The sequence below is a fragment of the Pempheris klunzingeri genome, chromosome 7 (assembly GCF_042242105.1).
Source record: "Pempheris klunzingeri isolate RE-2024b chromosome 7, fPemKlu1.hap1, whole genome shotgun sequence".
Taxonomy (NCBI): Eukaryota; Metazoa; Chordata; class Actinopteri; order Acropomatiformes; family Pempheridae; genus Pempheris; species Pempheris klunzingeri.
In genome coordinates, this window is record NC_092018.1 from 4,106,068 (window position 1) to 4,133,542 (window position 27,475).

Below are 27,475 nucleotides of genomic sequence, written 5' to 3' on the forward strand. Positions count from 1 at the left end.
ACCTCATCCTCTGTACATAAACGACTCTTCTAACAAACTTTACATCAACACACATCTGGGAAATTTACATTAAACTATTAAACCACTCGGTCTCGCTGGTCTTCTTACATACGTCACGTTTATGCAGTACAACCTGCATATTACACTCATACTGCACATACGTTACTGTGTACATGTGTGTGTAAACATAATCTAGCACCTCCTTTAGTGCTGCTTTTATACTTTTTGTTCTATGTTACAGTCTGTTTCCATGTTTTGTTGTATTCTAGTGTGAAATATGTGAAGATCTGCTCATAGAGGTTCTGTGTGTGTTGTATCATGACACTGAAGATGAACTTTAAAACAAGTGTTTCTCTTAAATGTATGTGCACATCTCCTACAGCTGCACTTCAGAGTGACAGGGTGAATAATGTTATACTGTCTGTAAGCTGTACTGTATATTTAAAAATGACTAAATGTTGTAAAATACACACAGAGGCGTTTTAAATCAGGAACAGTTCAGTATGACAATGAAGCTTAATGTAAACAGCCTGCAGCTTTATAGCTCGTGTTCCTGGGTAGAAGTGAGCTGTTTTCTATTGAACTAAAACAGTGACTGGATCCCATCCTGTGCTGCACTCATATCAGCACACGTAATGTAAGGAGCTTGATTTGTGTTTTTAACTCGTGTAATTCAGGTTTAAAGTGAATCCTGGCTGGTGCAGCTCACCTTTAATACATACAGCATCAGTGCTAACACGTGTGTGGTGAAACGAGCCGAACGTCACTGAGAACAACCGAACTTTTCTCTCCAGCAGCAGAAAAGCTGAATTCAGCACAAAAGGGAACTAATTCTGACTGCAGGTCTTTAAACTGGTGCCACCGTAATAACCACAGACCACAGTCAGTTGCTCTCAAACCAAAATCAATATTTGTTTTTCAGTAAACATCGATCGGCTCTGTCAGACCTTAACCTGCAGAGTTAACGTCCGGTCAGAGACACTCAGCAAAGTCTAAAGTTGTTTCCTCTGAGGAGACAAGCTGGAAATGAAAATGAGTCTCTGGAGAATCAGCCTGCAGAGGCGTGACGGCGACCGCGATGATGAAAACACTCCAATAAACTAAAGGAACAAATAAACGTTTCATCCCCGCAGACACTAAATTCAGCTGATCTCTGGAGAGTTTCACTGTAGCTGGAAGAAGATCCAAAGTGTCCCAAACCTAATCCAGCTCGGGTCAATTCAGAGAAACTGTCACCTCAAACTGAAAAACAGTTAAAAGTCCCATAAAAGTCCTCAGGAGTTTGGTTCATTCGGTCACATTGGTGTCTAATTATTACGGCATGTTGTATTTATAATATAATTTATCAATGGAACAAAAGACCCACCAAAGAAAACGTTCTCTATGCTCTTAATGTGAAGTTCACAGGAAGTAAAAGAATATAAACTGTAAATATCAAAAGGGTCGTCATCATAAATTTCTTCATCATTATAAGACTTGATTAGTAGACATTGAAAAAACAAAATATATATTAAGTTGATTAAATTCAACAAATTGACTTGATTCACATCTTTAAAAGTGAGATTAAAATATCAAGAGACATGTTTATTGATCCTTATTAAGTGTATCTCATCCAGATTAAGGCAGAAACAATAAATGATTTGTCAAATGACAGAAATCTAACTGGGAAACTTTTCTATTAATTGATTAATCTTTTAAATTCTTATTTGAGCACAAATACCAGAAACATTTCCAGCTTCTCAGTGTGAATATTTATGGACTTTTTCTTTTTTTTTTAATTTAAATCAATAACTGTGGGTTTTTGGATTGTTAATCGGACAATCATGATACGTCAAGACCATAACCTCTGGGTCTCTGGATTAATTCATTAAGAAAATGGTCTGCAGATTCAAGAATGATAAAGTGATCTGGACAGGACTATGGTTACTGTGGTTAGCCGTGTCTGGAGCATTAGCATTAGCATTAGCCCTGTTGGTCAGAAACCCTTTTATAAATGCAGTTTGCAGGTACAGGAAACAGATTTTTTTAACAAATGTTCTCCTATTACTATGTTTTAGTGATGAAAACAAACCTTATGTGGTACTTTAGAATTAGCAACAGCTTTATATATGTTGATCTTGTGGTTAAAAATGCTAAATCACTATAGTTTTTACAAACACTAGCTTCTTAGACAGGACTAGTACTTAGACTAGTACTTTAGCATTAGCAATAGCATTAACTTATCTTATAAATGTCCAAAAACACTATTATCATTGCAATTTTACACACACGCTTGTTAAGACTTATCTGGTGCACAGGATTAGCATTAGCCTGTAATCACTGTAGTTTAGTTAGGAAAAAAACAACTACGGTTAGCCTACATTGGTACTTTAGCATTAAATGTTTTAGTCTAATGTTTAGAAATGCTGGTATTGCTGTAGTTTTCGCAGACACTAGCCTGTTAGACTTATCTAGTATTTTAGTACTAGCAATAGCATTAGCAAAAGGACAACTACAGTTAGCCCTCACCAAGCATTAGAATTAGATATACTCGCTGTTGCTTTGTCAGTTATTAGCCTGTTCGACATATCTAGCACTTTAGCATTAGCATAAATTTAGGAAAATGAGAACAACAGTTAGCCTTCAGTGGCAGGTTAGCATTAGATTTACTAGTTTTATGTTGAGAAATGTTGTTACTACTCTAGTTTTGACAGACACTAGCCTGTTGGACTTATGTAGTTCTTTAGCATTAGCAATAGCATTAGGAAAAGGACAACCACGGTTAGCCTTTACCAAAGCATTAGCATTAGCTGACATCCTGGTATCTCTGTGGTTTAGCTAAAGGAAAAGGACAATAGTACTAGCATTAGCTGCGTTGTCCTATTCAGCAATCAAATTACTGTTTTCATTTAGAGATCCAGCTATCATGTTAGCATTAGTCAATAGCTAGCTTGTTAGTTTTAGCTGAGCATTAGCCACTCTGGCTGGTCAGCTGGTCTTTCTTCAAATAAAAAACATTTATTTGGGATGTTTATTGAAGTTATTTAGTGTTTTTCTTTCCCTTATAAATAAAACTGTCAGTCAGAGTTAAAATATTTCCCTCTTAACTGTATCATCGCATGATTTTTACTAAAATCTAATCGTTAATAAACACAGACTGTGTGAGGTTTCAAGTCTCTGCAGGCTGACTTTCATATAAAAGATGGAAAACCGAGCAGAAAATGTGATGTAAAATTAATATTGTAACACTTCTTTAAAATGACAAATCCCTAAGAACGACTCCTTGTTCTCAGTGAGGCTCTCGGCTCAGCTTTGCTGTCTTTTTCATGCACGTGTTGTTTTTTTCTACACGACGACCTCATTTGTGTCGACAGGTCAAACTTCAGAGACGGCAGCTACATTGCTTCTGCAGCATGAAAACCTCCTAACTCCAGCGGGCCTGTGTGTGCAGGCCTGTGAGGAGTTGGGAGGTTTTCACAGGACATCAGTTTCTGTTATTGGCAGGTCGGAGTTACAGCGTTGTGGAGGTAGACAGAGACTGACATCATCAGCAGAGACACAGTGGAGGTGGAGCGGTGACTACATGTCCCATCATGCCCTGGGACTGTCGGAGGACAGTGGGCAGAGCCTCTGGTCCAGGAAGTATTTCCTAACACTAAATACTCTTTATTTATCACGATATTATTCATTTTTTAAGATCACTCTTCAATATTAATCTATTATACAAAACAATTCAGTTAAAATTTAATATTTCAGGCACTGTGAAGACTAATTAAGCAGCATTTAAACCCTCATGTAAGGAGTTAATAAATAAGTATATTATGAAAAATCTAAAATTTGGTGGAGATTTTTGTTTGTGCTGGAAAATTTGGACTCATCACATCAGTATTGCTAAACATTACCTGTTCCTGTCAAAATAAGATAAGTTAGTTGATATATAAATTACTGTGATGAGTTTTTAAGACTTAAATTCAACTTAAGGTGTAAATAAAATCACATTTTTAAATAATATTGAATGTCAACAACAGATTTTCTACATCTGTGACGACATTAAATCTGTCTGGGTTTGTCTGCAAAGTCTGGTTCTGATTTTCAGAGCAGTTTAATATAAAATGTGGTGGTTTCATGTAAAACAGATAATTTTAAAGCTTCTATTTAACTCTTATCAGTGATAACATATAAACACTGTGAAGTCCTGAACTATTAGTAATATATAATATCAATCATTTTGATAGTTATTAAGTTTTATCGCACATAAAGACATAAATTACAAACATAAGTTATTATTTTGAGCACACGGTCTAGAAACATCTTTAAAGACTTGCAGGTCTCCGTAAAATTATTTAAAAATAAATGTAGATTTTTCGCAGATTACATCAACTTTGCAAACATCTTAAAACTTACCTTTAAATACCGAAGAAAGCAAAAATATAAAACGACTATGTAAACAGATGGTTGATGTAATGCTGGAATTATTTGATGTTTATTACACTTTAACTCCTCTATTCAGCATTTTTATAAGCAGTAAGAGTCTTAATATTAAAACGCAATAGATAAAAGGACTTTGCTCAATTATGTATTTGACAACTTCTCTTTGAGAGTTCTGACGGAGCTTTCAGCTGCACGTCATGGCCTTCATAAATAAATTCATTAATAAACATTTTATTAATAAATACATATAATTACCAATAAAAATGCCCTCATATCCTCTTAAATCTAAATGATCGTGTTATAAACCACCAATTAATTATTTTGATTTACACCTAATAAGTGCTAAATAAGGGACTTTGTTTTTTAAAATAAAGTTTTTCCAGGTTTTCACCTGAACACGGAACAACAAGAGTTTCCTGAATCACTGAACCAAACTGTCGGGCTCCATCGTGACAAATCACATTTTTCCCCTCAGTTTGGTGGAATGGCTCTGAGACTACAGTTCCCATGAGCCTCTGGGGGTGAAGAGCCATGACAGACTCCTACGGTCCAGTTCAGTAGTCCAGGATTCCTCTGTGGTTCTGTGTTAAACAAACTTCCTGCCCCAGAAGCTCGGCCCACCAACCACATGCTGATCAGGGATCAGGTGCCTGATCGATCGTCAGGTCCCTGATCAATCGACAGGTGTCTGTGTTTCTGTTCGGGAAAGCGTTGGTGTGTGTTGGATTCTGGGAGCTTGAGTTTCCGGCGAAGACGAAGCAGTTCAAAAACTGATCGGGAGGATCGATGAGTCAGTGCGATCAATCAGTGCGACAAACAGGAAACAGAATCAGCTGTACAACATCGAAGACATCAACCAAAATAAAACCACTTTGAAACAGTTCTTTCAAAATAAAAGACCCTCTGGTTGGAGGAGGCTGACGGCTACAAGCGGAGCAAGGCGAGAGTGTGTGTGTGTGTGTGTGTGTGTGTGTGTGTTTGGGATTTGAAGGTACAGATGGTGTGTGTGTGTGTGTGTGTGTGTGTGTGAGAGTGCCTTTGTATATTTGTGTTTCTATATGTGTGTATGTTTGTATAATATATGTGCATGTATAATGTGTGTAATGCATAATGTGTGTGTACTTGTGAATAATACAGTTTGTGTGTGTTTGTGTGTACTTGTGTATAATACAGTGTGTGTGTTTGTGTATAATGTGTGTACGTGTGTGTGTGTGTGTGTGCGCGTGTGTTGGCACAGTGTGATGCCGTCCAAAAGTCCTGATGCCATCGTATTCTCCTTCCTGTCTCAGTGGACGCTCAGTCTGTCCATCTGTGTGTTCATATGATGTGTGTGTGTGTTACACGTGTGTGTCCAGAGGGTCTATGTGTGTGTGTGTGTGTGTGTGTGTGTGTGTGTGTGTGTGTGGCTCAGCAGCAGCAGTGAAGCTCCATCACTCTCTCTCTCAGACCACGGTGCTGACGGAGGGATCTGATAGGTTGAGCTGGCCAGTGATGTCAGTCGGGTACGGCTACAGAGAGACGGACAAAAAAAGAGAGAGAGAGAAAGAGAGAGAGACCAAGGAAACACACACATTAATTCAACACACACGTCATGTATTCACACACACACACACACACACACACAGGCGACTTCAAAGCCAAGATGGTGGACGTCTGTTCTGCCTGATTTTATATTTACATGTTGTTGCTGCTCTGAATTATTAATTTACTCTTTTTTGCCTCTTGTGAACACATGAAACATGATTATATCATCAGCATCCTTAGATGTTAAAATAAAACTACCAAAACACAAAGTTGAACTGTATAAATATAAAATAACATAATACGTAAATTATCGGACTGAATGGATGAGGTCACAACGGTGCTACGCAAAGCCGACAACTGTTTCAGCGTTACGCTCAAATCTATTTGTTGAGCTCTGGTCAGACCAGAAAGTGACGCAGCAAAAGATCGTCCGGGCATCATTGGTTCTGAAGTCTGTGACGAAGCGAGTCGGTGAGGAACTGAAACTAAAGAGCTAACGGCTAACATAAGAGCCAGCTGGAAACATGCTAGCTCTAGTCAGTCATGTGTCATGTCGCTGTCACTGCAGGAAAATAAAGACAATAATAAAAAGTAACGCTTCCTCTTAAGTGCACAAGTCAAGGCAAATACCACAGAGAACGCACGAATTTTTTTTTAGAAATAACTCGTTCTAATTTGATTTAAATGTCACTTAAAGGGAAACTTCAGTATTTTTTCAACCTTATTTTGACATATTTTGGGTTCGAAATGACTGATATGTACAAAAAGTTTGGAAACTGTAGATCGCTACATACCAGCATCTCTGAAAGACCTATAGAGTAATGTAATCCTTTGGGGCAACTCAAATCATCAAAGTAGGTCCTCTAAAAGTTCTTGTCTTTGCCACTGACAGGCTCAGATTGTTATTCTAAGTGTCTGACAACATTATTGAAGTGATCCCGACAGAGAGAGACCTGGAAGATCCTTTTGGTTTACCCACAAACAGCCGTTATATCTCTTCAAAGCCACCAGACTCCATTGACGAAAACAGTCATTTTACCACACAGAACACAGGAGGTCCTGCACTACTTCCAAAAAGTTTTGTTCCTAACAGTCATTTTGAACTGACCCAGTTCTAAAAATACTGGAGTTAGCCTTTAAATGTGTATATGAACAGAATCATAAATACAAAAACACGTGAATATCATGTTAAACTTGATCAGAAGTGAAATTAGAGTAAAGTAGAATGGGTGATGTTTCTTCTTCTGTCTGTGCAGGTTTCAGTCGGCTGCTGCTGAATTAAATATCATCTTCTATCATGTAATCTAACCACAGCTCTGCCACAGGGAGCATTAAACTTTCATTTCTCTGAACAGCGGCAGATCTGACGGGGTCGTCGGTTCAACTCCCGGCAGCGCTCTGCCTGAGTGATCGTCCTCAGCGATGTTAAACCGAGCACTTCATCCGAATACGACTGTCTGCGATTTGTTTCCAGACGCTTTTTGTTGAATTTTTATTGAGGTTCTTTTGGCTTTGGAACGTTTTGCGAGTCCTCCCTCTCCACCATCTGCCTGCCTGGTGGTTACCATGGAAACAGATGTGGTAGTGATGTGGCTGTGCATTGTTTTTAAAGAGCAGCCTGCGGAAACCACGCATGTTAAAAAAACCTGTGCTGCAGTTTTATATGTGACGGTGGTCAGCGCTGCTAATATTTACCACTTTATTACTTTTGTTTGCTCAGACTGTTTCATGTGCTTTTTTCTGTTGCCTTTACATCTTTTTATCCATCCTTACTGCCAAGCAGCAACAGCAGCATCGTAGCTGTCAGTTTTTAGCAATTAGGTGAGATATTTGCCTTTTAGTGGTTCAAACAGTAATAAAACAATGTGAAACTAATATGAAATATTCAGCAGTGCAGTGATAACACCAGGATGTCACCAGGATGTGTCGCCTTGTAGGCTGCCAGATTTGGAGACATGTGGCTGGTGACCATGTTGTTATTTGGCAGATTCAGTTTTGCTTGTTGGCTGCTCAGTTTTAGTCTCAGTTCTGTTTTCATTCTTTTATTTTAAGACTTGGAAACGCCTTCATTCCTCCGTCCACGGCTGCGTCATGACCGGGCCGACGGAGCTAATCCTGGCCACTCTATATAATAACCGTGATTCCACCAGAATGAGTTTCAGAAGTGAGACACAAGTGGCTCTCATGTCTGCTCTGCTAAAAATACGTGTCTACCGTATTTCCTCAAATAGTGACCAAGTTCTTCTTTTTTTTAACCCAAATGCAGACCTGCAGCCTTTAATTAAAGCAGGCCTGTATCAGAGACAGGGCTTTATTATTTATCTATTTGGTCATATTTCAGTTTGAAGGCTCTTTGTTTCCTGATCTGGTCCCATTTTCCCTGTCAGAGTTTTGTTACTGCATCACGTTGTTGTTACTACAAAACACAACTTGGCACGAATATGAACACACAGACATCGACGGTGACTGAAGTGAGTAATCAAGAACGAAGCATTGAAAATAGCATGTTTATATTGTTGACCTTTGTAAATTAAAGTGATATAAATGTACATTTTACTTAACTGACATGCACATTATATCCCGTGTATGTGTTGACCACACCCCAGGCCATTGATCGAGATTTATTTGAGGAAATACGGAGCAGCTCGAGCTGAGCAGTTTTTCAAAATAAAACATCTGAACTCATCACATGGCTACATCAACATTATGTCCTAAACGGTGGCAAAAAAGAAACCACCACAGCCTACTTACCTGTGGAGGAAGCACCAAAATCGAGGAAAAATGACCAAATCAATAAAATCTAAGCAAGTTGGCAAAATTGGAAATGCAAAACGTTGTTCCTGAGACGCTCCCGGTGGGGCATGAAGCCATGCAGAGGACGGAACAAACCCGTGACGCAGCCGTGCCCGTTGGAATCAAGGCGATTTTAAAACCAGTCAACAATTATTCTGATAATCGATTAATTGTCTGAGGAAAACTACTCATCCTCATCCTCTATCCGTCACCTTGAACTTTTTTCTCTAATTTCTGACATAAATTGATGAACTGATAAACAGTCATTAGCCCTGGTAGATATTATGTGTCATGGACAGTGACATCAAGCTCCTGATCTGTTCTGGAGGACTGATGACTGGAGGCGGTGAGTCCTGAGTGTTGTTGTGTTTTCAGTCTACAGGTCAGTCGTGCTTGCAGAGGAGGACAGAGGCAGTGTGTGTGTAGTACAGCATGTAGTCTGGACACCATTCAAATCCACTGAGAGAGAAAAAACACTCATATAGAAAATAAAGAGAGATGATCACAAAGAGAAATGAGTTAAGAGTCCGACTCCCATCAGCTTCTCCCCCCACCTCCCCCTTCACCCTGTCAGTCACTGCTGTGTGATCACTACAGACTGTCTGTTACTGATCACAAAACACACCAATGAGCTGCAACATGATCAATAACAGACAGTGTGAGAGAGTTTGATCCCTGAGAAAAGTTCACTCTGTGCTTCCTGCTCCATTTTGACTCCCTTCGTGTAAAATAATCTGGATATCTGGTGGGAGAAGGGATGCAAAATGGCCGACTGCTGTGGATTTAAAGAAACACAAAAGGTCCATCACAGGAGATTTGGCACATTTCAGATGTCTGAGAAGTCTGCACTCTTAAAAAAGATTTCACAAGCTTAATACAATATAATACTCCACAGAGGTGGAAAAACCTTTTTTTAAGAGTGCATGAAAGACTTTTTTTTACTAAATGAGGTGAAAAGACACTAAACTCCTGCAAATTTTGGCCTAAAAAGGAAGTATTCCCCCTGAAGTGAGCCTGAAAGTGAAAGAGTGCTGCAGGCGGCATCCACAGACAGGTGAAAAACCATCAACGCTGATGACAGAAACGATCAGGTGTTACAGAGTTATAATGAAGTCAGTTCAACTCCGGCGGAGACTCCTGTGGGACGAGCAGCGCTGTAACAAGAGTCATTTATTAGCTGAGGGAGAACTTTTACGCCCAGAAAGATCATCATCTCTGACAGCTTTATTTCACCAGCTCCTAAAAGTGTCGCCTTGATGGCGCCGCTGAAAATGAGACGAGACAGAGGAGGAAAAATGAGTCTCCTCTGGCCGACCTGTGAGGACGAGAGCTGGCTGTTAGTGGAGGAGCAATAAAGCGCCACTGAAAAGGTTTGAGAGATGTTTCGAGAGCATCAACAGTGGTGGCGCGATGAAGGGACAGAGAGATGACAGGAGAGGAAGGAGAGGACAAAAAACAAACAGAACCGGGAGGACGAGGAGACAGACAGGACGACGACAAACGACAGGAGGGAGGGGGGGTGACAGGACAAAGGGTCCACAGGAGAAAAGAGACCACACAGTCTGACCCTCTTCACTTCTCCTTTGCAAGAGGACGACTCGGTGTGAGAGATAAAACCGGGCAACAACACGAGCCCTGACCTGACTGGACGCATCGAACCGGACGCTTTCTGTCTTCAATCTGTTTCCTCTCGTCTCTGTCTGTCTGTCTGCGCGACAGAGGAGCTGATGGAGGCGGGAAGGCGAAGATGGCTGACTGACAGACGGGCGGCCATGATGAGTCAGCAAGGAGATGATGATGGAGCTGGAGATGAGATGACAGGAGAGGAGAGGGGTGGAGATGACAGGAAGAAAAGACAAATGACCAAAAAAAATAAATAAATAATGGGTATTGATGAAAGATGAAATATGTGACAAAGATAGAAGAGGCTGATTGAGAGGAGGAGAGGAGACAAACAGATGAGGTGCAAAGACACAAATAAGAAACTAAAGAGAGGTGGAGGATGGAGAGGAGGACAGCAGATGGAAGAGGAGGACAGGAGGAGGAGGTGGTGGTCTTCATCTCCTTACCGTGGCGTCCCCGGAGGCCCTACGGCGTTTGAGGTCGGAGGTCGAAGTGATGGACCTAAAAGAGGTTTTGGGCTCTGGCTCTGCTCTACCACTTTTCCTATCCTAAAATAAATGATACGATAGGTGCACACACACATTAACACACGCAGCAGAGACACGTCAGCTACACTCACTGATCGCTGCTATACGACTGCACACCACAGTGTGTGTGTGTGTGTGTAATGTAGTGTGTGTGTGTGTGTGTGTGTGTGTGTGTTCTGTGAGTATCATACAGTAGAACTCAGCTATTACACACATACAATATACTGTAGTTTAATTTATCATAACATTGTGCAGTATAACACTAGTATAGCTAATATATAACGGTATATATTATATCATAGCATTGTATCCTATAGTATTAGTATATAAATGTAGTAGTTAGCATAAAATAGTATAACAGCACATTTATGTTACATTTAAATAGTATGTAACATAGTTTTATATTGTAACAGCATATAGTATAGATTAGTAACAGTATACAGTGTATAGTGTAGTATGATAAGATGTAGCATAGTAAGGTTTAGTAAGTGTATAGTATAGTGCACTATAGTATATACAGTACAGTGTCGTATAATGTAATAATGTGTAGCAGTGTAACACAGTATATGTATGTAAGTATATGTATGTTAGCATAGTTACCACATATAGAAACAGAGTAATAAAATAGTACAGGATAGTTTAGTAGTATTTAGTGCAGCATAATCTAATATAATATAATACAGAGTATTTTAGTAATAGTGTATAGTGTAGTGTAGTATAGTGCATTATAAAATAGTAACAGTATAATATAGTATAGCACAACAAAACATAACATAATGTGTAATATAGGTATGTTATATAGTATATAACATGGTATGATATAGTATTGTATAATAATGTGTAATCATATATATCATAATACAATACAGAGTATCACAGTATTGTGTATTAAAAGCATATAGTGTAATATACATTAGTATTGTATAGTAAAGTATAATGTCATAGAGTAACATAGTATAATGTATACAGTGTAGTGGAATATGGTATGAACAGTAACAGTATACAGTGTAGTTTAATAACATGTATAGAGTAGCAACAATATATAGTCTGTATGGTTTCCCACAGTATAAGTAGAGTAATGACAGCATGTTATAATACAGTAGATTATAGTATATAGTGAGGAGTAGTACACTATAGTATTCTAATTTTAATATTAATATTTAATATTGCATAGCTCAGTGCAGCACAGTGTGTAACAGTATATAGAGTAGTATATCATGGTATAAAGTAAGTGTGGTATCAACATTTTAATTTAGAATAGTATTTAGAAACTGTAGTATGAAATATTACAGTAAAACACCAGTGCACAGTGTAATAGTGGTTAGAACAGTAATATTAATCTGAATAAAGTAGATTTATTTAATGTATTAATATTGACTTTGTACTGTGCGTACTGTGTGTGTGTGTGTGTGTGTGTGTGTTGGTGAAATGATTTCATCAGACTGTTGACACTCTGTTGACCATCTGCTGAGTGCAACAGCAGATTATATAACACTGTGCCTGCACACAGTCTGTCTGCTCCAGTGAACACATACATGACTACCTGCCTACAGTATGCCCTGTGTGTGTTCATGTGTGAGCTGATCTGTGTGTGTGCGTGCGTGCGTGTGCGTGTGTGTGTGTGTGTGTGTGTGTGTGTGTGTGTGTGTGTGTGTGTGTGTGTGTGTGTGTGTGTGTGTGTGTGTGTGTGTGTGTGTGTGTGTGTGTGTGTGTGTGTGTGTGTGTGTGTGTGTGTCCTGTCCTGCAGATTTGTTCCTTTTTCAGATGAAGTGATGTTTCAGTAAAACACAAGAGCTTCACTCCGTTTTACTGCCCACAGCCACAAACACACAGCAGCGAACAACATGAGGCTCAAACACGGGAACACAACAGGAACAAAATCACGTAAAGCAAAGGAAATATATCCTGTGGGGTGGGGGGGTGGTGGGAGGTGTGTGTGTGTGTGGGGGGGGGGGAGTGAAAGGGAGGGGGAGGGGCGAAGGAAGGGAACAAATATGGTGGATGAGGCCTGAATGAAGCAGTGATGATCCTGAACACATCAGATCATTATACCAACACTCTGCTGCTATAATGCCATCATGCCATCGTGTGTGTGTGTGTGTGTGTGTGTGTGTGCTGCACATAAAACATGGAGGATGGTCAGCATGTTTCACCTCTAACATCATACATGTAAAGACATCATCAGTTTGACCTTTGACCCATCACAGTGAGCAGTTCAGATTAGGGCTGGGTATCAAACCTGAGGCTCTGGCCACACGCAGTACTTTTACTACAGTAAAATAAGTCTGGTGGTAGTCAACACTTTCCTTATCGTCTGCAAATCCCACAAAAGACCAAAACCAACAATGTTTAAGTTTTCAAAATGTTTGGTTTTAGAGTCAGAGGGCTAGTTGGTTGGCTGGAGAGCTAACATGCTAACATGCTAACAAGAATCAGTCACGATTGGTGTTTTTGGACCCCCAGTCTTGGAGGAGACTCCTTGAGAACTACACACCTTTAAGGACTTTTTTTCTTGTTCGCATTTGCTCGTTGATATGATCGCTCATGGACGTATAAAGATACCTGGATGAAGCCTTGGAGGCTCCGTTCATTCCTATGAGGCCAAAAAAGCTGGACTTCCTGGGTGTAAAAATTGACATATACTAGCACATTTGTTTCTGCAGAGATGAGAAAATGCTAATTTAGGCTAACAATAATCCACCGTCAATTCACACGCACGGTCACTGCAAGTACACATACACGTTAGAAGTAAACAGATTTGTAAAAAAAAACGTGTAAAAATACACTGCAGGTTGCAGCTCTGCGTGTAAAGAGTGAATCATGAGGTGTTGAGCGGCTGGTGGAGACACATGTGCTGATTGAGATTAAAGCTGTCATGTCTCCCCTGCAGTTATGATGTGCACTTGGAATCATTTCACATGGAGTAACTCCTCAAGCAGCCTGTTTTTTTTTTTTTCAAATATCTGTCAGTGAATTCGTCTCTTTCCTTCACATTAGACTAAAAATGGAGTGTTTATTGCACAGACACAACAAACACACACACGATACTTGTTAATATTGGAATCTGTTCAGTTGTGGACTCTTAACTCTAAAAGTACATTTACTCAAGTTCTGTGCTTAAGTACAATTTTGAATGCAGTACCTTTACTTCCATCCATCCATTGTCTAAACTGCTGATCTGAAAATTTACAACTGTAGTACTGAGTACTTCTCCCAGCACTATTTATATTCATTGTTGGTTTGATTCTGCACATGAGATCTGATGACGAGAAGAAAAAACACAGAATATCACCAGAGAAAAAGTAGAAAAACACATTTATACACAGCAAAGTAAGGAACTAAAACAGTAATTTAAACTTCTAATAATACCCAGCCCTGGTTTGGATTCTGGAAAACTGTCAATACATTCAGTTTGAAATGGAAAACAAAATCAATAAAACATATCGATCATGAATTAAAAGCATAGTTTCATGCCGAGATCCCAACTGGGCATCAGGCTGGTACAGGCTGACAGACTGTGTTCGCAGAGAGATAAAAGTGCCCACAAACATATTTCTGGATGCATTTCTATATTGATTAAACATTAAAGTCTGTGAGCAGCGACAGAGCAGTGGAAGACTTTGATCAGAGCATCAGTCAGTAACAGAGGAGAAGTCAAAATAACACCATGAACGCTGCCCTGCAGTAGAGAAACACTGATCCCGTTCCTCACTTTGAACTGTCAACTGGCGCCAAAAATCATTAAACGTGTCCCCAGTTATTCAGATGTGGAGCTGGAGGTCTGTGTGAGACCGTGGAGCTGCAGGCTACAGTAAACACCACCTGCTACCCTTCAGTTTAACCCCTCAAACTCCCTCAGCTACACCTAATGACCCGTGAAGTCTACTGCAGTCTACTGCACTGAAACTCACACTGATTTCAGTGAAAACTAGATCACGAGTCAACGAGTGTGATAGCTGTCGAGTGCTGCAGGAATGAGTCCTAAAACCAGCAAATGAGTTTCCGTCTCCTCCTCTGGTTGTCAGCAGGGTTTTTTTAAAATGGGTTTTTGGTTCGATGCCTGAAATACAGTCTGTGGTTAACACAGGTTTAAAGATTTCTAAGTTTTGTTCTGTAACATGAAAAACTTCATGATGTCTCCAGCTGTGTTTATACTCTCTCTCTTACAATCTGTTGAAAATCTAACTTTTCCAACTTGTGGATTTATCAGTTTATAGTATTTTTTCAGACTGTAGTGCAGCTTGGTGGTGGTGGCATTAAAGTCATGTGACCATGGTGAAGTTCATTTATAGTCTGTTAGATTTTTTGTTGCATTTGAGCTAAAAAAAAAAAAAAAAGGTGGTGTTCATTTATGAAGATTATCTTGCTGAACAAAATGTGTAAGAACCATAAACTTTTGTTTAACACAGAGTTCATTTCAATCCAGAATAATCCAATGGAAATAAATGGACATTGAAATAAAATAATTGAAAATCCCAATCATCCACACAAGTGGTGAGTTATGCTAACAGTAGCTAACAGATTTTATATTCTGTTGCTTCAAAGCTGTTAAACTGACCTTTCCTGAACTCATAACAACAATGACTGTCCAGCCATATCTTAGCTTTTTTGTACTAAGCAGCAGTCAGAGAGAAATTCTGTTCACGAACACAACAGAAAAGGTTTAAGGAATCAATTGTGTGTTTATCTGCTCAAAGCTGCTAACGTTAGCATGTCCTGCTAACTAGCTTACTGCCCACAGTAGTAGCCTAGTGTTACTTCCAAAGCTATGAGTTCGGTTACATTTGTAGTTGTAGTTTTTCAGTTTTTTAGCCTGTATTTGTTAGCATTTACATTTGGCCCCATTAACAGTATGCCGAATTAGCTATTAGCGCTTCCTGTTTGCAGTGTTCACATGAATGTGCAGACAACTATCACAGGATTAATGTGACACTGAAGGAAGTTTAAAAACATGAAGATTATCAGGCAAGTTCTGAAGATTTTTCAAGGATTCTGTGGTTTCCTATGATTTCTAATGTGATTTATGGAAATGCATTCTGGATGGACACCAGAGACCATTATATCCTCTGGAAGTGTTTTTCACTCTGAATGATTCTGACTCAAATTCACCTCAAGCTGCATCTTTGCTTCCCCTTCAACTGTCACATCTTTTTAATAGACCAGATCTTATCATTTCACCGGGGTAAAATGCCAACCTGAACTACTTAATTATTTAGTTATCTAACAACCAAAGAGCAGAGTGGAGGTTTGGTTCACCCTGAATGGCTTAAAACCAGAATACAATCTGCACATTATGAAAATATAACGGCATAATAACATGTTTATAATATTACTTTTACTGCGTCCTGTTGCTAGTCGTTTAATAACATAATAACAAAGCTCTTGTCCTTCTGTCTTTGCACACGGAGGACTGAGGCCAGAGGAAGGTGAAGGTCTCACTTCATCATGAATCTGTTGATCTGTCTGGACGTGAGACTGGGTCTTAAAAAAAAAAAAAAAAGGCTTAAATCTTCAGCTCATCAGCATTTCCTCTCTCAGTTCCCTGAGAGCTGCTGTGTTTTATGTGCTAATCCCGCTCTGCTAACTCCGCGCTTTAAGACACAGCTGTTTGAAGTGCTAATCATCCTCTGCTAGCTGTTAGCCTTTAGCGGCTAGCGTTTGAAGTGCTAATCCGGGCAGAGAAGTGATGATTATTAATGTGTTTCAGTCCAGCTGCTGACGAGGCCGCACAACATCTGGAACAAAGACTTCAAAACCAGAAAATACCAGAGCAGGTTTCTTCTTCTGCATGTCTCAACGCTGGTTTCTGTTGTTTCTCTCAAGAAGCTTTTGGGAAATCAGTTTTCAGATAACACAGAATCTGTGAATCATTAATAAACAGTTTCCTGTGAGAGCTGCTCTGTTCACCGTTTCCATGTTTTCTTCTCTTTTGATGCATCTAATTCTCCCTATTTAGATCAATAGAGAAGATATTTTTATGCTGATCGTTTCATCTGAAGCAGGATAATGATGAGATCTGTATCTCAGTTACTTAAAGTGTACAAATACATCTTTTTCACCTTTTTACTTCGACACATTAACTTTATTTGAACTAACTCAGATCAGGTTCTCATGTTTTCGTTCGTTGTTCGTTGAGCTTTAGAGCCTCTTAATGATTCGTCTCCTTCATGCGGAGCCGTCTGTGTTTTTATTGGTCCGTCTGCTGTGTGAGGTCATCAGATCAGACAGTGAAGACGAGTCTGCTCATTAATATTAAACAGGAAACTACTGCAGTCAACTGCATCAGTTTGATCTTTTCTACCATCTTTGTGGATAGTTTTTATTGTTATAGTGCTACAACATTATGATGGTCACATTATCTCATAGTTCAGTCTCTTATTAACAGCTTTATGTGTCTTATAATATTATTTGATGACTGCAGCATTAATCTTCTACATGGAGTCAACACTGCATTCATTTCACGTTGTTTACACATTGATAGTGTTTTTATGTTTTCTCTGCTCAGTTGTTCAGTATCTGCTGCTGTGACGCCGTTTGTCCCCCTGCAGAGAACAATAAAGATTGATTTGATCCTTTACGAGCTCTAAAGCTGCAGCAGTCTCTTTAATGACATGCAGTTATTTTTCAAGGAGACTCGAGGTTACAGTATCTGCTGGCAGAGTCGTCTGTGTCTGTGTGCGATCAGACGATGTCTCCCTGCGCACAGACGACACTCTGAGTCTCTTTCAGCGACGCCGTGCAGGTGAAACTTCAGTATTTAGTTTCAATCTGGAGACGCAGAGCGACTGTCTGGTTATCTGAAGCTTTTACACAGATATCATACTGAATCACACACTGTGGTGAATACTACGCTTTCAGACTATGTCTAGATATTTAGATTCAGGTTAAATTCAGATTCAGGTTAAATCTTCTTCAGTGTCTTTACTACTGAAACGTTCCTGTGGCCTCAGTCTGCTGTGAAGAAAACAGACACAGAGCAGAGGAGTGTTGTTCTCTGTTGTGGTGCACTGTGTAGTACAGTGTAGTACTGCCTAGTAATGTGTAGTACTGCGTAGTACAGTGTTGTGCTGTACAGTACAGTGTAGTACAGTGTAGTACGATGTAGTACAGTGTAGTACTGTGTAGTACTGCGTAGTAATGTGTAGTACTGTGTTGTACAGTGTAGTAATGTGTAGTACTATACAGTACAGTTGTAGTACAGTGTTGTGCTGTACAGTATTGTGTAGTACTGTGTTATACTGTGCAGTACTACATAATAGTAGTACATAGTATGATATAGCTCATATAGCTATATATAGCTATATATATATATATATATATATATATATAGCTATAGTTTTGTATGGTTTGTGCAGCCCTGTGTTGTACTGTGCAGTACTATGCAGTACAGTGTAGTTGTGTTCTACTGTACAGTACTGTGCAGTACTTTGTTTTACTGTACAGTACTGTGTAGTACAGTGTAGTACAATGTAATACTGTGTTCTACTATAAAGCACTGTGTAATACTGTGTAGTACAATGTGGTACTGTGTAGTACTTTGTTTTACTGTACAGTACTGTGTAGTACAGTGTAGTACAATGTAGTACAGTGTAGTACTGTGTAGTACTGCGTAGTACAGTGTAGTACTGTGCTGTATCCTCTGTGTGTATCTGTGTTTGTCCTTTGGGTATTTTCCTCTGAGCTGATCTCAGACCAGCCAACAACAGGAAAAACATTAAACTTTGATGTGAAACACAGAAATGAATTTCTGAGTTGATTCCTGTCCGTCGTGTTGTTCAGTTCACTGCTGTGACTCACATACATATAGATGAGACACATATGTAATGCTTATTTATACTAACATTACACTAATGACTATTTATGATTCACTGAACTGAACAGAACACACATACAGCTGGAAACTGTTCAAACCTCCAATTATAAATGTAAAAACCTTACATCAAATCAAAACTAGCTTAGTTTTTCAGTGCTTACATGCTATTTTTTTTTTATTTCATTTAATCTTGTGGGCTCTGATTTTAATTCAACCTTAAACCTCTGGTTGAACGTCATGAAAGAACATGAAAAGTGATTTTTTTTAAATGTAGAGTCAAACATGAATTCATAATATGAGAATAAAGTCATAATTTAATGAGAATAAAGTCATATTGTTTCATAAAAAGTCAGGATTTTAGTCGTCTGTGGTTGTAAACAGATAAGCGCAGTCTGTCTTTATGTGTCCAATGAGTTAATGTTACAGGTTTCGCCCACGAGCATGAAACCAGTTAAATGACGTATGAGCCGATAACCAGATGTGCTCTGAAGCAGCAGCTGGAGTTCAGCAGAGACCCGGTTTTCTCCAGACACCTGAGACCAGAGTTCAGTCACATTGTGATGAAAGCTCAGTGGGCTTTATGTAAATGATATTTTACTGCTCGGCGCTCTGCTGATGTGGTAATAATATCCCATTCAGACCATCTGACAGACACCTGGAGCCTGTGTCAGGAAATACTACAACAACATGTAATATTATCACTAATATAGCAAACATTAATAAAACTGCTTCTAAAAGCACAAAATAGTGAGCGTATGTTTTTGTTTTATGTTTTATTTGCCCGATTTTCTTTCAGTTTTTGTGTCCTGAAGAAACAACTTCTCCTGCCAGCTCAAATTAATAAAAAATTAATTAATTAAAATCCTAATTTTTATCTTTCCTGGATACATAAGTTAATAGTTACACACATTAATAATGAAAATAGCTTTGTTGTGTTTGCAGCCTCTTATCAGAACAGTCTGCAGGACAGAAGCATCTTTATTTGAGACGGCGTTGTGACGAAACTGAAGCAGCCGACTGAACTAAGCGAACAGGAGGTTTGTGGAGGACACGGCAGGCAGATAACTCCCCGTGGACACGACAAGTGGTCTGGAAAAAGGCCTCATGTTGGTTTTTCCCATCATGCTTCAGTGAACCGCTCCGTGCTGCGGCCTGACTGGATCGCTCTAACTGCCCTGAATCTGAATAAAAGCACGGATGTTGTTTGTCTGCCGGTTTCTGGAGGGATTATTTCTGCCAGAGGCTCTGAATGGAGAGTAAAGCTGGTTTTATAAGACAGGACACAGTTTAGGGTGCAAACGTTTTAACTGTTTCCAACAGTTCAGCTGGAGCTGTCGTCATGTTTTCATCACATGATTATCGTATCTGAATAATGTTACAAGTCAAATTGATCTTTGCTTTGTTTACTGTGCATTTTGTCTCTTTTTTGGCAAATTAATTATGAGTGCAGGGAGGAGGAGAGTCTGTAACCATAATCAATGCTGTACAAAAGTGAACAAATGGACTAATTAACAGATCGTGAAAAGGCAACCGGATGAACTAATGAACTAAAGATCCACACGGCCGAACGTCTGCCATCATTACGATGTGAACTTAATGAACGAACAGTGATTTCATGCACAAGCCGTGTTCGCTTTTCTTTTTTCTTCTCCACTGACTCAAACAGCATAAGATGACCTGAACCTCCAGCTCTCTCTCACTCCTTTGACCTCTGACACTGCCTCACTACCGACTAGGAGAGATAAAATACTGTGAGGTCTAAAGCCACGATAACTCAGCTTTAACAACAAAACGCCTTTAAGGATTCAAAAGGATACTTATTCATTTGTTTTCTTTGCTGAGAAAGAGTTCATTTGATTGTTAAGACAGGAGACAGTTTTATGTATTTATCATTATTTAGTGTTTATAATTTGTAGTCATGCAGCCATGAGAGCTGCTCATGTCCGTCCCAACAGACTCCAGACAGATCAACAGACCACGAGTTGGTGTGTTTTATTGCTCCTTTATCTTATTTTCAGTTGTTTTCTTCTGTGTGCTGCACATTCAAAGACTTGTAGTCTTTCTCTAGTCGGTCAGTCAACAACAACGACCTTTACGAGACTAAAGATCTCATCCCTTCACTGATCAAGCTAAATCTAAACAATATAAACTTGAACTGTCTCAGTGTCGCCTTACTTTGCCTTTAACCTTTGACCTTTAGCTCGGCCCTTTCAGCTGCCTGCATGTTAAATATGAGTAGAAACGACACGTTAATGGTAATAAACACCCTGAAATGTAAACTATTGATGACACACAGATCGTTATAACATTCAGATACAGAAGGACCTTCCTCCATCGATAAATACAATCTAGAGAATATTATCAAATTCAAAAATCTTATCAGAACAATAAAATACCGTGAACAGCAGCAGAGGAGAGAATAAGAGCAGAAAATAGCAGGTAAGAATCCCTGCACACACACGGTTACAGCACAGTAGAGTACAGTAGAGCACAGTAAAGTAGAGCGCAGTTGGAGTATAGCAGAGTAGGAGCACAGCTAGAACACAGTAGAGTACAGCAGATTAGTGTTAGAGTCATGTAGTGTAGTGTAAAGTAGTGTGGAGGACAGTTTCAGTAGAGTAGAGCACAGTAGAGTAGTGTGGAGTACAACACAGTACAGTCAGAGTACAGTAGAGTAAAATTAGAGAACAGCATAGTACAATAGAGTACAGTTAGAGTTATGTTACGGTGGAGTATGTTAGAGTAGAATACAGTTGTGTAGTAGAGTAGAGTAGAGTGGAATACAGTCATGTAGCATAAAGTAGAGTACAGCTGTAGTACAGCAGAATAGAGTAGAGCACAGTTAGAGTAGAGCAGGGGAGAGTGCAGTACAGTAGAGTACAGTCGTGTAGCGTGAAGTGGAGTACAGCTGTGCAGTAGAATAGAGCACAGTTAGCCCATAGTAGAGTGGAGTGCAGTAGAGAATAATTAGAGTACAATAAAGTACGGTTACAGTAAAGTACAGTACAGTAGACTACAGTTGTGTAGCGTGAAGTAGAGTACAATTATAGTACAGTAGAGTAGAGTAGACCACAGTTGGAGTAGAGCAGAGTACAGTACAGTACAGTAAAGCATAGTTAGAGTAGAGCAGAGCAGAGTAGAGTACAGTAGAATAGAGTAGAGTACAGTAGAGTAGAGTAGAGTACAGTACAGTACAGTAGAATAGAGTAGAGTACTGTAGAATAGAGTAGAATACAGTACAGTAAGGTACAGTAGAATAGAGTAGAGTACAGTAGAATAGAGTAGAGTACAGTAGAATAGAGTAGAGTTGAATAGAGTAGAGTAGAGTAGAGTAGAGTAGAGTAGAGTAGAGTAGAGTACAGTAGAGTAGAGTACAGTAGAGTAGAGTAGAGTAGAGTAGAGTAGAGTAGAGCACAGTAGAGTAGAGTGTGGTACCTGAAGGTTCTTCCTCCAGACGTTCACGGCAGCGAAGGCGAGCTGCATCTGTTTCCGTCGAGCGTCTTTGTGTCGTTTGTAAGCGATCTCGATGAAGATTAGGAAGATCCCGGCGACGATGCCACCAGCCACCAACATGAACACACCTGAGGAGGACAGGTGGCGTCGTCAGGTGATGTCACTGGGTGATGTCAGGTGGTGTGACAGGGGATCTGCACACCTTTTGACATCATCAAACCTTGATGCCTTTTAAGGCCTCAGCAAGGAAAGTTTATCTCCTCAACCTCAAGAATCACTTAAGCCAGGACTGTGGTTTAAAACATTCAGGATTAGAAACCACCCAAAGGAACCACGACCACGCTGCTATCAGCTAAATCACAAAAAATACAACTCATAAAATAAACTAATCATTTCAAGTTTGAAGACATTTCAATAATAGATAATAAGTAATTCATGCTTAAACATTCACAGAGAAGAGCAGGTTTTAGTCTCCCGCCAGCCTGGAGGTCTGTTTCCTACCTGCCATGTTCTCGAAGGTGAGGGTAGCAGGCGCATTGCTCCTGGAGTCGCACTCCTGGTATCGAACCCACGTCTTGTCCAGGTCTTCCATAAAGCCGTTCTCATGAGAACTGAGCAGAGACGACGAGACACACTGAGACCACGACCAAATCTACACCAGCAGTATGCAGCAGTCAGATTATAGTACGAGTCATCTAAGAGCAAGGTATCAGATACCCCCTAATGGGGTATCAAAGAGGCTCTGTGGGGTATCAGATGAGTATTCGAGGGTATCAGTGGGGTATTAAAAATGTGTCAGATAGGAATTAGATGGGTATCCTTGTGGCATTGGTATATCAAAAGGTATCAGTCCAGTATCAGATGAGTCAGGTATGAGTAGGGTATAAGAGGGTATCAGTGGGGTAGTAAAATGTGTTAGAGGGGTATCAAATGGATGTCATTAGAGTATTATTAGGGTATCAGTGTATACAAAGGTATCAGTCCAGTATCAGACAAGTCAGGTATGAGTAGGGTATAAGAGGGTTATCAGGGTGGTATGAGTAGGGTATCGCAAGGGTATCAGTGGGGTAATTAAAATGTGTCAGAAGGGAATCAGACAGGTATAATTAGGGTATCAGTGTATACAAAGCTATTGGTTAGGTATCAGCCGAGTGGGGTATAAGTAGGGTATAAAAAAAATTTGGGGAGGTACAAGTAGGGTATTAAAAGGGTATCAGTGGGTATTTAAGTGTGTCAGATGGGTATCAGTTGGGGTAATAGTATGGCATTAGAAAGACATCAGAATAGCAGCAGGGTATCAGAAAGGTACCAGAATTGCCTCAGAGGGGTATCACAGAGTATCAGCAGGGTACCAGTACGGTTCCAGTGGGGTATCTGCACATCAACATTAGGATGTTTCTTTACCTGAGAATAGCCAGAGAAACGTTTTGTTTCCACGGACTGTCTTTCCTCATTCCAATCCCGAATCCAGAACGGAAGAAAAGCTCTCCTGTCGTCACCAAATCGCACTTCTGTGACGCCTCGAACTCCAACACAGCACTGTCCCAGATGAAGGCATGAAGCTTACTACAGGGGGAGGAAACATTCGGTATGTGAGAGATGGGGATCAATACAGGCCGCTGGACCGTGACCGTCCACTGATATCATCACATTTCTTCTCTGAGGTACAGTTTCTTATTTCAGGAATATATTTTTGGGTTGCTAACTGTATAAAGAGCCTACTTGTCTCTGACGGCCTGAATGGCCTCTGCAGCGCTCTCGTAGTTGTGTTTCTCCATGTGCCGGTACATGGTGCTTAGCTCCACCTGCCGTCTGAAGTAGATATCCACCGAACTCTGCTTCACTGTGGCGTAGATGAACTTATCTGATGGGTTACGCAGCTAAAAACAACAGTAGAGCACAGAGCACAGGATCAGAAGTAAACTTTGATCAAACAAACAAAGAGAGTTCAGGAAGCATTTCACCCAGCTCCACCCGATTTTGGTGCTTTTTTTATCTGTAGATATTTGTTGTTTTTACAATTTCTCAACATTATCACTAATGTTTTTCTTCAATATGCCTCACTTAGGATTATGACAAACATATTATTCACTCCTCTGCCCACTTGCACCTCAGCCCACCTGCAGAGCCTACGATTTGAATTGATTTTAAGGGTTTCTTATTTGTTTTTTAAGCTTTTAAAGCAGGAACCCCTCCTCCTCCTCCTCAATTGACATTCCTGGTCAAAACCCAAAGGTGACAGGATTTGTGGAACAGTTTATCTTCCGTTTAAATCTCAGCTAAAGATCCACCTTCATACAACTGCCTTTGAGTCCCTTCAACTATCAACAAATCTATATATATCTGTTTGAATTTCATTAGCTACAGCTATATATCTATTTATCTGTGTTTTAATCATTTCATTGCAGGTTAAAAATTGCTCTAAATAGATTTTACTGGACTAATTTGGTAACAGTGGAGGCCTGAAAGTTGGAGAAGATGAAAGAGAGATATAATCAGTCAACACTTTGTCAACAGTACCAGTATAATGTCTCACCCTGGGGTCATTGATGCCAGTGATGCGCTCCTCAGGCCGGTCCAACACAAGGAAGGCTGCCAGGTTGGCAGTATATGAAGCTACAATGATCATAGCAAAACCTGCCCACACCATACCCAGAATCCTTGCTGAGAAACTTCTGGGAGCTCCTACAAACACACGCAGACGGATGTTTTTACGATGCAGTAGGTTGGACTATAATAGGAAAGGACGTACCAGCTTAGAGGAACACCAACCTTCTCCTATCCCAGAGTTCAGCAGTACTCCCCATGAGAACCACATGGCAGAGGACAGGGTGAGGGCGTCTTCTTCTTCTTCTTCACTGTTCACTTTAAACCTTCCGAACGGGCTGCAGAGGCACACAGGACGCTGAAGCATTATGTGGTATTGTATTGTTGTTTTTCATTGTTATTTACTGTGTTGAACTAAACTGAACTGAGGAAAGGTTCACATTTTAAATCTTTAAAACAGTAATTGTCCCCCCTGCATATACAGGCCTCACAGGGACGCCTACTTTTACCCACAGTATGTAATTTCTGCCGTTATAGGGGTCCCTCAATCAAAACAAAAAGAGAAGATGTGTTTTGATGACATGTTGAAGTAGTGTTGGATCATGGGAGTTGTTGTTTTCTCCATCATTGCTAGTGAAAACCTTCCTGACTTATGCAGATATACGTTCACAGACAAGGTAATGTATTAAAGCTTTATTCACCTTACATTTAGTGAGGGATGATGTAAATACAGAACTAAACCGTATATATAAAAAATGTCCAGTCGCTTTTAGACATTGTAATGTATAAATGTTACGTATTGTACCTTTAAAGCTATTTCAATGTAAGTGACGGTGCTCAAAAAGTCCTCGTTCTGAGTAAAAATGCATCTTAAAGTTACGCTGAGGTGAAAACAATTTATAGAAATGAATCAGTTATGTTCAAACGTTACCAGATTCTTTCTTTGTGTTATTGTCCATCAGCTTAAAAAACTCTTTCTAAACAAAACTATTGGAAAATAAATAACTAAATAAACACTTTAAACACTTTCACTTTGGAGAATTCCTTCTCGATTTGATCGTTAACATTGAAAGTGCTTCAGTAATTAATCTCTTATTGGCCCATATGAACAGGAGGAATGATTACATTATGATATTTTTATTTTCATATCTAATTATCATTATACTGTATGAACTTGTCTGGTGTTGGTAAAACATCCCTGTGCTGTATCATATTGTATCGTACAGTACCGTATCGTATGTCGTATCGTACCGTTCTGAATTAAACTACATCACTGATTACCTGAACCGGTCTAATAGGTAAAGCATCACTGCCACCACGTGGACCGACAGACCGACTAACAGCCACAGTGTGCTCTGGAACGGCTGCATGAATGAATCCAGAGTGCTGCGAGGGATTTCCTAAACACACAGACAAACACACACAGTTTTAACACAATCATCATCAAGTCCAGTTAAAAACATGCTGCGTGGATCAAGATTCATCAGCTGTGACTGAACCTTAAAACTAAGTTGGTGAAACACGAACAAATTCAATATTAAAGCAAAGCAGCTCGTTTTGACTGCTTTAGCAGAGCGGCTGTTTTGGCCAAGTCGGGGTATCGTCATTAAAATAAGTCTAAGTATAAGCCTAAACATAAATTTGTGTCTAGAGACCCTCTAACTATGAGAAAAGACCACAGTTAACGTGTGTGAAAAAACTCTGTTTAGATTCGGCTCCGCTTATGATGTCACAAGAGGGTCTGTTGATCATGTGACCTCCTCCAACCCTCTAGCAGGCCCAGTGTCACCTCGCTGTCCGTCACTGTTATTTCCCCACTAGCAACAGCTCACAGTAACACGAAGATGTTGAAGGTAAGAGCGAAGCTAAACCATGTAAACCTGCTCTGGTAGGACCTCAAAGTACCAGTATGAACTCCAAAATGAGCACAATATGGGACCTTTAAGCACTTCTGATTTATGTTCCTTAGTAAACCCATAGACAACGACACTCGTCACGCTTCGTCAGTGGTTACGAGGAGTCAGACACCGGGTCCGACTGATCCTACATCGCTAGACGACGGAAATGATGCAGGAACAACAACAAATCACCACCAGACATTTGTTGATCAGACATTTGAAGCAATTACTCCTTCCTCATGTACAGAAAACTCAGGAAACAAAGTAATAAACAATAAAATGACTGTTGAATCAGTGTCGATAAGCAGTACCAGTATCGATGTCAGCATCAATAAAGTCCTACTGATACCCATCACTAAACATGAGGCGGTGTGGCGCCGCCGGAGGGTCGATGGAAACTATCGACCTGCTTCCTGCTGCAGTGGAGCCGATCGCTGGCTGTGAACTGGGTCAGTCAGACCTAAAATATCCCAAAATATCCTTCAGAGCAGCGTGACGGCTGAACACACACTGTGAAGCTGTGAGGAGGTTCAGACGGTCACATCACGTCTGTTTGGACACTTTCTCCATTTTCCACTGCAGGACGTTAACAACCTGTAACCTGGTTCCTCTGAGTCAATCACTCCAGTCACTAAAGTCTTCTCTTCTTCTTCTCTGATCATTCCTCGTCCCATTGTATGACCATGACAGCAGGCAGAGTGTGGACACATTCTGTTAACACATCCACAGTCTGTCTCCTCTGTCTGTGTGATAACAGCAGTCACACCAATATTACACTGAAATGAGCCGTCTGTTCTCCGTCTTATTAACCCTTTTAACTCTGCATTACAGTTTGGTATTCTTACTTAGTGTGACGTCATTCATTGGAGCATCTTAAAATGCTTCAT

At 39.9% G+C, this 27,475-nt stretch overlaps 1 protein-coding gene across 1 annotated transcript in view; it reads right to left on the reverse strand.

Moving 5' to 3' along the window:
• Positions 1-5,852: 5,852 nt before the first annotated feature.
• grin1b (glutamate receptor, ionotropic, N-methyl D-aspartate 1b) overlaps positions 5,853-27,475 on the reverse strand; it is a 55,321-nt gene continuing 33,698 nt past the window's right edge. Inside the window, exons 13-21 of the mRNA XM_070833871.1 lie at positions 25,972-26,090; positions 24,916-25,028; positions 24,680-24,828; positions 23,866-24,023; positions 23,548-23,709; positions 22,645-22,754; positions 22,126-22,271; positions 10,797-10,898; positions 5,853-5,918 (exon numbers count right to left, since the gene is read on the reverse strand). Coding sequence (XP_070689972.1) covers positions 5,853-5,918; positions 10,797-10,898; positions 22,126-22,271; positions 22,645-22,754; positions 23,548-23,709; positions 23,866-24,023; positions 24,680-24,828; positions 24,916-25,028; positions 25,972-26,090 — 1,125 coding nt within the window. The remainder of the gene's footprint in view (positions 5,919-10,796; positions 10,899-22,125; positions 22,272-22,644; positions 22,755-23,547; positions 23,710-23,865; positions 24,024-24,679; positions 24,829-24,915; positions 25,029-25,971; positions 26,091-27,475) is intronic.